Below are 12,246 nucleotides of genomic sequence, written 5' to 3'. Positions count from 1 at the left end.
ATACTGTGTTTGAACACTTACTCTTATTTAATGGAAGATTTTCTCTTTTCTCCTTTGACACCGATTGGTTTTAGTGTGAACGTTTAAAAAGACGAACAACAGGAAGAAGAACTTTCACCTTTCACCTGATGATTTTATGTTTCGTCTTTGGTTTGGTCTGAACATCAACAAAATCCTTCTTTAGGCTAAAACAGGACATTTATTTTCCATGCAGACTCATTCAACGTTTTGGCAGACAGAGAAGTAAATAACAAATGTCATGGTGATGGTGCAACTTTGGACAAACGACGTCAGCTTGATTTCAGTTTAACGTTGCTTTTGTTTTTAAATAAAAACTATTTTGAAGAGATTTGACATCAGGGTAGAAGAATCCATCCAAACATCCTCCCATTTCTCATTTCAGTCGCTTAGATCCACAAATTTGGTCAGAGTTTGGATCGAAGATGATGGTTTAATGAAGATTGATCAGAAAAATTGAGACTCTGAACAAATCCGCCGATCAATCTCCTGCTCCACTTTTACTCATTCCTGAAGAAGATAGAAAGAGGAATCTAACAAAAAAACAAGCATCCTATTAGGTAAACCTTTCTATGACGGATCGTTAGGGCCACTTTAGACAGAAAATAAAGGAAGTAAATGACCCCAAAAAACTCAGAAACTTTTAGATTAATTTCAGATATTTTCAAAAAAAAAACAAGAAAATATTTGAGCTCCAAAAGCTAAAAATTTAGAAGAAAGCAGAATATAACATTTTGAGATTAATCTCAACATTTTCTTGAAAAGACTTAGAAATTTCTGAGTTTGAAAATGTTTAATTTGCTAGAAAAATATATAAAAATTTAGAATTTGAGAAATTTTCTAGAAGATGTTTTGAAAATTTCTGAGTTTGAAAAATAGAAAGTTAGTTAAAAATGAATTAGAAATGTTGGTGTTAATCTCAAAATTGTTCTTGAAAAACTTGGATTTTTCAGTTTGAAAAGTTTAAAATTTGCAAGAAAAACTCAGAAATTGTGAGATTATTCTCAAAAATATTCTAGAAGAAATTTGAAAATTTCTGAATTTAAAAAGTTTTAAATTTTCTAGAATATAATAAAAAAATTTAGATTAATCTCAGACATTTTCTTGAAAAACTTGAAATTTTCTGAGTTTTAAAAGTCAAATATTTGCTATAACACCTTCCAAAATTTTGAGAATAGTCTCAGAAATGGCATAGAAAGAACTGGGAAATTTCTGAGTTTGAAAAGTTTAAAATTTGCAAGAAAAAATCAGAAATTTTAAGATTAATCTCAAAAATTTGTAGAGGAAATTTGGATATTTTGGAGTTTGAAAAGTTGCTATTAAACATTCCAAAATCTTCAGTTTAATTTCAGAAATTGGTGAAAAGATACCTGTAAGTTAGTTTAGTCTCACTTTAAGTACTAAGATATTCCACTAGAAACTAAACCTAAATTAATTGGTAAGATTTAATATTTTTGCAGTGTCATCAGCTGCCATTTTGACGTCCTTCATAGCATCACCTGCACTGTGTGAATGTCTAGAAATGGTGTGTGTTGTTTTCCAGAAACCAAAAGCCTTTTTATCTAACAGAGGTGTATCTGGGGTCAGATTACAACTATGATACACACACACACACACACATTTACCAGAGATGCTAGAAAAGAACAGGTTGGGCTGCTTGGATAAGAGATGAATAGAAAGCACACGACGTCAGACATTTCTTGACGACTCTATAATTAACTGTAAACTATTTTTCAGGCTTTGGAACCATGCAAAGGCAACAGGAGGGAGCGTACTGGCATGAAGAGAAACAGGTTTGGGCAGGAAGTGTTTTCCTTGTTTCTTTAACGTATATATAAGCAACAAAGACAGGAAGCTGGATAAAAGCTTTCTCAACAGTTTGTGCAGACAGAAAACAGGAAGATTGGTTGCAAACAACATGGCGGCGGCTTCGACTCTGTGGGTGCTGTTGATGTGTACGGTCCTCTCTGGCCGAGGTGGGATTAATTACTAATTATATTAATTATATTTACCCTGCTTGTGTGTGTGTTATGTGGCAAACAGGTGAATATAAACTGTTTAAGATGATTTTTAGTGTTTCTTTGTAGTGAAATCCATTTAAATTCTCAAGAGGTGAATTTTTGTGTTTAAAAGAATTCAAAAAATTGTTTTTCCTGTTCAATTGTACCTGTAAAATTTGAAATTATGACATTTTATATAAAAATGCACAGTAAAATCACAAAATTACCAAGTATTTCTGTCTAGTTTTAGTGTAAATATCATAGCACACTTGAAGTAAGACAAAACTAACTTACAAGTAACATTTCAGCAAGAAACAGGAGCTTGTTTTACATAAATAATTCATTAATATTGAGGATAAAATTCTTCTAGTTCCATTGGCAGATTGTTTCATTTATAACAAGACATTTTCCCCATATGTTATGAAAAAATACTTGTATGTTAGTTTTGTCTTATTTCAACTTTAATAAGATACTTGCACTAGAAACTAAACCAAAAACACTTGGTAAGACTTTATGTTTTCGCGGTGTGTAAACATTTGACAGGTTTTTGTTGTGTTTTAACACATATGAGGATTATAAATAAACTGACCAAGGAAATATAAGCTTAATTTTATCTGTTAAATTCATGGTAGTACAGGTAGGGAACAATAAAATGTTTATTACAGCGAATTGGGTTCTAAAAATAAAACATGACGAAGTTCAGTACAAAGTTCACTGTTCTCAAAGAAAGCGCCAACTGCAGCGCCCTCGTGTGGTCATGTTGACACACTGCGATCACCAAGCTGTCATTAATTTTCATTTTCTTTTCCTGCAGGGCTGAAAGCTCAGGGTGAGTGCAATGCCTCTTTTTACAACTTTCTAAAGTTGTAAATAATGAAAATTACTCTAGTAATTATTATTATCACTAAACTCCTGGATATATAATTCTGATCTGTTTGCTTTGTCAGACTGCGGAGTCGCACCTCTAAACACGAAGATTGTGGGCGGTGATGGCGCGACTGCCGGGTCGTGGCCGTGGCAGGTCAGCATCCACCGGAGGTCGAGCCACGTCTGTGGAGGGACGCTCATCAACAGCCAGTGGGTTCTCACTGCGGCCCACTGCATCTTGACGTAAGACCCACTCAACATGTCGTCCGCTGTGGGAACATTTATGAGAAAAGGAGAAATGCTTTTTATCAAAAAAGACCAGAAGCACCTGAAAATAATCAAATAATAATCATTCAGACTTAAAGTTTGAAGCTAAAGGAGAAGAAAACAAACAAAAACAGAAGAGCAAAAAGAAGAAGTCAGTTGACAAACTTTAGCCTTCAAGTGTCTCTGCTTTAACACACCTAAAAAACCATAAAGTATATAACTTTTATAAAATAATCTTTTTTTTTTTTTTTTTTTACATTTTTGTTAAATGTGTGTTGTGACAGTAATTATGAGACAGATAATCTGTGAAAAAACTTCCTCCATCTCTTCCCTGATCTCCTATTTCCATCTGAAGAAATCCACTGCTTGAAAATCAGCCAATCAGAGGCAGAGGCTGTCAATCAGCTTTGTGTATGCTCTACTCAATGTGCTAATGGCTAAGAAACAGCTCACCATTCCAGGCAAACTGTTTATCTATCATCTGTGGCTCTGTTAATTATCATTAGCATTCCTGGCAGATTCTGCTATCGGGAAGAATCTGCCACAACAATCACTGTTGTGTAGTGACTGACAGCACTAAGTCCCGCCTCCTGGCTCTGATTGGTTGTTTTTAGTTAGCGCTTGAAGAAGGCAGATTATCTCTCTCATATCGTACAGTCACAACATAGTGACAGTTTCAACAGTTTCTTTTAAAGTTACATATAGAGCTTTCATCAAATAACTACATTACAGTTCATTTATTTCACACAGACACAATGTAAAACATTAGAATAACTGTGTAAAAGGAGAGATGCTTGGTACCACATTATAGCAAAAAATGTTACTTTTCACATGGACATGTTGGTGTAAATAAGCATTAACGTACAGATTATAAATTGATGGGAAGCCAGTTTAATAATCCCAGTCAGGATCTGACAGAGACTCTATGAAGGAAACTAAAGATTAGGGTGATGGTAAAGAGGCCCTCTAGCTTTAAAGAGTTGGGAGTTTACTAGCAAATATAAAATCATCAAAACACTAGTGGAAAAATTACAAACGTTTCTGATCCAGCTTTGGTGACAGCAGCTCCCCCAACTGGAGAGAATAGGTAGCGCACCAGCAAAAACAAAACGAAAAGGAAAGAAACGGGAGTCGGAAGGATCCAGACGGTCAGGATATGACGACTTCCTGACAAAGTCATTAGTTCAACAAAAAGTATTTTAAATCTGAATATTCCAGGTGTATGTATACTATGAGCTGATCACGTACCTGCAACACAAAACTAATGGAGATCGAATACTGAATGCAGATAAATGCAAAAATACATAGACAAACTTTTTTAGTGTTTCAAAACACCTTTTCTGATTCATTAGTAGTTAATATTTACAGTTTTCTGGGAACCTGAACTTTGGACTTTTATTACTTTTAAGGTATAATTATCAGGAATAAACTTTAAATACACACTGTCTTTAAAGAATGTGTAATTACTGAAATAAGTAAATTTTTCAGTTATATTTCAAAGACTTGAGTCACACTAAACTGTCACTGCAAAAAAGTGGCTGACTGTTGTGCAATAGCAAAATACAAAATCTTACCAAGTAATATTGGTTTAGTTTTTAGTGCAATTATCTTAGCACAGTTGAAATAAGACAAAACTACCTTAAAAGTAACTTTATAGCAAGATATACTTGTTTTAAGTAAATAATTCTTTAGTATTGATAAAAAGGCAGATAAATTAACTTATAATAATGTAAAAAAGAGAAATAATCTGCCAATGAAACAAGTACTTTTCCATCAATACTAAGAAATTATTTACTTAAATCAAGTGCCTCTTGCTACAAAGTTACTTTTAAGGTAGTCTTGTCTTATTTCAAGTGTGCTAAGATAATTGCAACAGAAACTAGACCAAAAGTACTTGGTAAGATTTTGTGTTTACGTGGAAAACCACAGTTTGTTCAGCAGAAACTCTTTGGAAAATTCAACATGACAACATGAATACTGGTCAGCAATACTAACTTCAGAGGAGGTAAACGTCTCTGGATACCAGTAACATCTGCCTTTAAAAACACTGAGGTGACATTTAAGCGAAGCAACTAGACAAATATCTTCCATCCAGCAGACGAGAGACTTCCTCAGTGGTGGAAGTCTCTCGTCTTCCACCACTGAAGGCTGACGATGCACAGCCTTCAGCTGTGCATTGTCAGCCCATCGTCAGCCCACTGAAGGCTGACGATGCACAGCTGAAGGCTGTGCATCGTCGGCTGAAACGTGGCGCCGGGCCAAATAAGGAACACGTCGAGTTTCCCACAAGTGTTTCTCATTCTGATTGGTCACCAGTGCAGAAAGTCACAAACTGACCAACTTAAGGACAGAAAACCTGCAATGACTGAATAAAACTTCGGTTAGAGTTTTTACAATGAATTTTGTTTTTGCGATGGATAAAAGGGGATTGTGGTTTTTATTCTGTGGTGGGTTTTTTAAGGATCCAGTTTCTCATCGTTTTGACCTTTTTAAGGCAATCAAACACATGGAGGAAGTGTAGGAAGGGGTGGTGATGTGTAAAACAAACAACAAAAAAACTTGAAACTCCCACTGGTTCCCTATGTTTACCACAGGTTTTTCACCATGTCCCACTCTGCTGGAAATCCACTAACCAGAGCTTCTTTATTTTATTTGATTTTATTTGATTCACTTGTAAAGGAGGAAGTGAAACATTATGATTCATCATGAAACTGTTGATGGCTTAAATACAGGAACAATTATTAGTAAGCCGCCTCTTCTCAGAAGGACACGCTATATTACCACCATAAAAGCATCATATTAGTTTTGAAACTGTGTAACAGATTAAGGTTTTACTTCCATGGAAAATAAAGAATCAGTACAGAGAAGGATTTTCCTCTCAGTAAACAATGACTTCACCTTTAAAACTGTGACAATAAAATGCAGAACATAATTCAAATCAGTTCCAGTCACCAATCTTGTGCAGCTGCTGGCTAACAGTTTTTCTCATTGTATGACGTTAAATCAGATTAAACATTTCCTGCTTTCATGCTGACCTGAGTAAATACAAAAAGGTATTTTTTTATCATCCCATTATTTCAAATGAAGCTAAATATTGTAAAATCACAACCCAATATTGTTCTCAAAGCGACTGCTAAATATTCCCAGTATATCTATTGGTATGTGCTGAATGTGCATCATCAGGCATCTGCAAATTTTGTTTCCCTGAATAAATTAAATTATTTAACTGTAAAAAAAAAGAAGCAAAAATAGAACAAGTCTACCGTTTTAAGGCAACGTACACAAATTGTTTGTGGATGTTGCCAAGTAATTTGCGACAGATGAAATCACGATGACAATAATTGATTACATTTGAGTTAATTGGAAACACAACTTTGATTTAAAGGGAAAACACCAAACATGCTGCTTCCTTATGTGACATTGTGGAAAATTCAAAAGAAATGAGATAAACACAGTTAAATACAGGTACAAAATAGCAGTTGACCAAACACTGTCGTTTTGGGGAGGTGATGTATTCTTTGTCCCAGAGATGGAAATATCTTTGGTTAAATGTGCGTCTTAACTCTAGAATAGAAGCAGAACAACTCATGAAAAACTGATAAGAAAGTGTTATCATCTTTTGTTTTATTTTTTGCATCCTCTGCCATGGTTGTGTAACATATGTAGCTATGTTGGTCAACAAAGGTGCAGTTACTCAATCAAGTTCAAACATTGTGCAGCTACCGACTCATTTCACCACCTGCAGCTTACTAACCTGCTCTCTACAGAAAACGACAAACTAGAACTTGTTTTTTCAAACTTCATGTTCAGAGGTTCAAGTTTGACGTAAAAAGGGATCTATTACGCATAATTCACATTTAGCATATTTTTATACTTTCATTTGGGTTTTTACTGCTTCTAAAAACACAGTGTTTTCGCAATAAGTTAATGTTTTTTGGTGTCTGGAAAATGAGCCGTTTCAAAAACCTCCCAAATGCTGAGTCAATGGGGACTGCACTGTTACCTAGCAACTAAATCTGAGCTCCAGGATTGCGCTGTACAATGGCTGCAGGAAAAGACAAAATGTTTTGTTGTTGATTTACAATCCCGAAACCACTTGTTGCATTCTTGTTGACTGTACTGGAGGCTCCACTTCTGCTTTTCATACCTGTATGGCTGTATATTTGTGCACCTGTTTTCTGCCATTTTCGTGTGTAAGTGTAAGTGCTGAGTTGGGGGCGGGTGGCCAGCAGCAACTTATATGATTTAAAAAGACAAGAGGACCTAAAGGCTCATTCTGAAAAGAGCCCCCAATAGCAGAGCAAAGTAAAATCTCATAATCTAAGAATGACTTTGTGCAAATAAATGTAACAAACATGTTTTGTGTAGATTACAGACCTATCCTAAACTGTTCAAGGAAACACAATAGGTCACCTGTAAATATGCTTGCCACCTTAAATGGCAAGAAATGGTATTTGAGGCTTGCAGAAAGTGATATGTGAGATTTGTTTTTTTGTTTTTTTTTGGGACAGAAAACAGTAAAAAATAAAAGAAAAACATAAAATAAATTAGACACATGCCTAATTACGAGACCATTTGTTTTCTTCTTGTTTAATCCCTCTAAACGCAGGACCACAGTGAGTGAGTGGACCCTCTACTTTGGAAGACAGACCCAGGCTGGCCCCAATAATAACGAGGTTTCACGCCAGTTGAGCCAGATCATCGTCCATCCAAACTACAACAACTCGCTCTTCAACAACGACCTCGCCTTGATGAAACTCAGCAGCTCGGTCTCTTTCACCAACTTCATCCAACCCATCTGCCTCGCCAGCAACCTCAGCCAGTTCTTCAACGCCACTTCATGCTGGATCACTGGCTGGGGAAAACTGTTGAGCAATGGTGAAGATTCTGTGTGGAGTTTTGTTTGTCAAATTGAATGTTATTATTTTTTAACTGGATCATCTAATGCTAATTGTCACATTGTGATCCTCAGTGTCTTTGCCATCGACCTCTAATCTACAGGAAGTTGAGGTTCCTGTCATTGGAAACAACGAGTGCGCCTGTAGCTACACAGCGACAGACGCAACCATCACGGGCAAAATGATGTGCGCCGGGCAAGAGAACAAAGGAGCATGTCAGGTGAATCCCTATAAAGAGTTAAAACGTCTAACGTCAACGTGATTAACCGAGCTAATACACAAGCTTCAGCTCAAAGATTCAACCCACATTATTTTTATGTCATAAACTAACAAAGTAACGTGAAGAGAAAGGAAAATGATGCTTAGTTTCGAGGGTTTTTTTTTTTTTGCAAATAAAAAAGTGTTTCATGCATTCATGTTTGGTCTCAACAGCTGAACCACCAATTAGAGCAGAAAGTCTCAACCAGACAACCACGTCCTTCCGAAACAGATAAAGCTCTTTTAGTTCTAGAGAGCCATCTCTTAACTGGATTTTAGTGTCTTTGTCACAGATTCTCATGTGATTTTAGCAGGCTTTATTTCAGCATTGCCTTGATTTTGGGTCTTCATGTTGCAAAATCAGGATAAGAAGAACATATCACCATGTTTCAGTACAAGGTGATACGAAGTATTTTTGTCTAGTTTCTAGTGTAAATATTTTAATTCACTTGAACTAAAACAAGACTAACTTACTTGTAATTTTTCAGCAAGATTTTGGAACTTGTTTTAAGTAAATAATTCTTTAATATTGATGAAAAATACTAGTTCCACTGGCAAATTATGTGACTTATGACACTGGGAAAATGTCTTGTTATAAGTGAAATAATCTGCCAGTGGAACTAGAACTGTGTTGCTAGGTAACGTGCTGGGCTCTGCTGGTGTTGCTAAGTAACGGGCTGGGCTCCGCTGGTGTTGCTAGGTAACGGTGACAATGGAACTAAAACTTTTTTTAAAGGGATTATTTACTTAAAACAAGCTGCTATGTCTTGCTGAAAAGTTACCTGTAAGTTGGTTTTGTCTCAAGTGAACTAAGATATTTTCGGTAGAAACTAGACAAAATACTTAAGATTTAGTTGTTTTGCAGTGTAATCTGACAAAATATCTAAACGTTCAATGGTACAAACAGTTTTGCAAGACACCACATTGTTTGTTATTTATTGTTGTGTTACTCAACTGTGTATTTTGTTGTGCTGTGTTAGGGAGACTCCGGTGGACCTCTGCAATGCAAGCAGGGCTCCAGGTGGATCCAGGCTGGAATCACAAGCTATGGGATCCCTTGTGCCACTGCTGGTTTTCCTGAGGTTTACGCTCGAGTGTCGGAGTTTCAGGCGTGGATCACAGACCAGATCGCTGGCACCACAGCGGACTTCGTGACATTCAGCTCTAACGGCACTGACGCAGACACCAGCTTTACGTGTCGCAACTCAGGCGATCTTTCCACTCAGTTCTCATTTGCCGTCCTTGTGACTGTGATGATGCATCCATTCATCACTAAATGAAAGTCTTTTTTTTTTTTACAGTTTTGCTACACTTTAAATAATCTTACAAAAATAATTATATTTTAGAATAAATAATGTTGGTCAGAGTTGACTTTGTATAAATAGTTTCAGTGCATTTGTCATAATTTAGTGGTGCCATAAAGACCCAAAAGTCTAATTATGCCGATTTATGTTTTCGCATCCACTTGAATAATGTGTAGTTGTGCCACTGTCTACATATATAAGACAAATAGTTTTTTTTCTAACTGTCTGAAGTTAAATCTGATTAAACTTCTCTTGATTTTGCATAGTTAGAATTACCAAAATAATTTATTTATGCTAAATGCAAGAAAACCTTTTTATAATTTTTTTAAATTCATAAGTTCACATAAGTAGGTCAGTATCAGACATAACTGTCTTTTAAACCGCCTGTGCAGTGCAAGTGATTGCGCCTCTGCAGGAAGACTGAATGCTGCAAGTCAGCGATGAAGCAAACTGCTGGGTTTCCTTACAGAAAAAGTTTGTCAAACTAATTTGAATTGAACATGATGTTTGGTAACTAGGAACAATCGCAATGACGGCGTGATTTAGCTGAAGTGACTTTGTTTTGTAAAATTCTGTTGTGAAGTAAAGTTATTTGAATCTTAATAAAACAATCTAGTAAAATAACATATTATATAATAATCTCTCTATATATATTGTACAGTTTTGACTTGGTTACTGCTCTGAATGTTGTTTTTGTTTCAGCAAATTTATATTTTGTTGAGTCTAAAACTCCAATTAATGACTAATCAATTACTAAATTAGTTGATGATTATTTCAGTAATCCATTAATCACAAATAATCAGATTAATCGTTTCAGTCCTACTTATAAATTGCATCTGGTTGCTTTTAAGACTGTTTAACCCCAAGATCCCAATCTAAACTGCACTTTTTCCTGCACTAGAAATAAACTTCTGTTATGTCACGTTTATAATCCAGGAAAACAAAAAGTCGATAATTTCTAATCAGAAGTGCTTAAAAATGGGGATAAACTTACAAACTTCACATTTATTTATTTTAAATGGACCGCCTACTTTTATTAATATCAATTAAATCATTTTTATTGTGAAAGAATATGCAGATGAGATGAGGAGAAAACATTTTAAAGCATTTTTCACATCTTCAGCAGGCAGAAGGTTCATCTGTGCCTGTTCAGGATTAGAAAGCAAAGCATGACAACTATGGCGCTGTGGCGCAGCTGTCTGTGTGCACGTCCACCAGAGGCGGGGGCTCGCGACTGAAATGACACTCTGGCCTTTTTTAGACCGAGGCTGGATATGACAGAGACGATGTTCAGGCCTAAGATTAAAACAAGAGAAAAACAAAGAATTGATCTCAAACCCTGGAGATGAAAGTCTCTGCAACAGTTGGGACTTTCATTACTTCTCTATCTGGTGTTTATTTTTGCATAATTTGTGTTGAATGCGTCACTTATATATGTGTGTAAGGAGGAAAGAGATAAGGAGTTTGACACTTCATCATATTGAGGGCATGACATTTTTGGTCATTTCACAGACTTCAGAATCTAAATCTGGTGATGTCCTCACCAGCACTGTTTCCTCTGCAGCGGCGAAAAGAAGGAACTCATGAAATGTCACAGAAATTCGTGTGAAAAGAGAAACCGAGCCCAGCAGAACAAAAGTACAAAGGAAAATTTAATTACCCATGAAAAGAGAACAGAGTTCAGTCTGGCATGAAGGAGCAACCAATGCGTTAAAATGACAACGTGAGAAAATAGGGCAGAATTTAAGTTATTTTTCATGCATGGCGACAAGAAGTCCCAGCTACTTGAAGCGCTGATATAATGAGAAACTACAGGTAAGTGAAGATCTCGTTACTGTGAATTCAAGAAGTGAAAAAAACAAAAAGGGAACAAGAAACAACAGAACAAAGCTGTAAAAAAAGCATTCAAATGTTTTCACTTCTGATAAAATGATATTTACTCTGAAACATTTTGTCTTTTGCTCATTATGTGTCACATAAACACTTGGCTCCCCATCAGGGGTTTGATAGAAATACTAAAGGTCACTGATGGGTGGAGCTGTTTGCCTTTGAGTCAAACAGCTCCACTGTTTACAAAGATAGTTGATAGCAGATTTTCCAAATCTACAAAAACCATCTATAACCCAATAAGTGGAAAGGAAAATTCAGTCTTCAATGTTTTAACAATCTGTAATCTCTCTGGTCCTGTAGAGACCGAGGCCTTTTTTCTTGCTAAAACTGGAGTTTTACGTCTAACATCTAATTTATTTATTAGATAATGACTCCATTATGGTTTAAAAATACTACTTTTACTTTTTTTTAGATTTTTCTAGACATTCAGGAGAACCTTGTGTCTTTGTAAGAAGCTGCTAAAAAACAAGTGTTAAACTGCTTCAAAAGAACAAGAGTAGCTGCTTTTCCATTGACCATTTAATTCCAGAAATTGGAATTACGAAAATAAATTTGCTCAACAGAAACACACCAATTGAAAAAAAAGTTTATTTAATGATAATGAGCTGGATTTTCAGCTGAATCAAAATTGCTGTACTTCGTAAATGTGCAGGGGAAAGACTGTTTCTTCGCGTCACATGAGTCATGTGATCAACAACAGGAAGTTACTACTGAGGGAAAGACGAAGAAGACGACAGGAAGTGA

The 12,246-nt window shown here is 35.8% G+C and overlaps 1 protein-coding gene across 1 annotated transcript; it reads left to right on the top strand.

Annotated features, from left to right (window-relative positions):
- Nucleotides 1–1,702: 1,702 nt before the first annotated feature.
- On the top strand, nucleotides 1,703–9,747 carry LOC103152328 (testisin). The gene is made up of 6 exons (XM_007572746.2): nucleotides 1,703–1,994; nucleotides 2,833–2,847; nucleotides 2,966–3,128; nucleotides 7,762–8,030; nucleotides 8,125–8,270; nucleotides 9,289–9,747. Exons 1-6 carry the CDS (start codon nucleotides 1,937–1,939, stop codon nucleotides 9,586–9,588), a joined length of 951 nt encoding a protein of 316 aa, XP_007572808.1. The 5' UTR covers nucleotides 1,703–1,936; the 3' UTR covers nucleotides 9,589–9,747.
- The last annotated feature ends 2,499 nt before the right edge of the window (nucleotides 9,748–12,246 follow it).

This window comes from Poecilia formosa, unplaced genomic scaffold (genome assembly GCF_000485575.1).
Source record: "Poecilia formosa unplaced genomic scaffold, Poecilia_formosa-5.1.2 Scaffold308, whole genome shotgun sequence".
NCBI classification, from domain to species: Eukaryota; Metazoa; Chordata; class Actinopteri; order Cyprinodontiformes; family Poeciliidae; genus Poecilia; species Poecilia formosa.
Note: the sequence above shows the minus strand (reverse complement) of the source record. Positions and strands in the feature narration are given on the sequence as shown.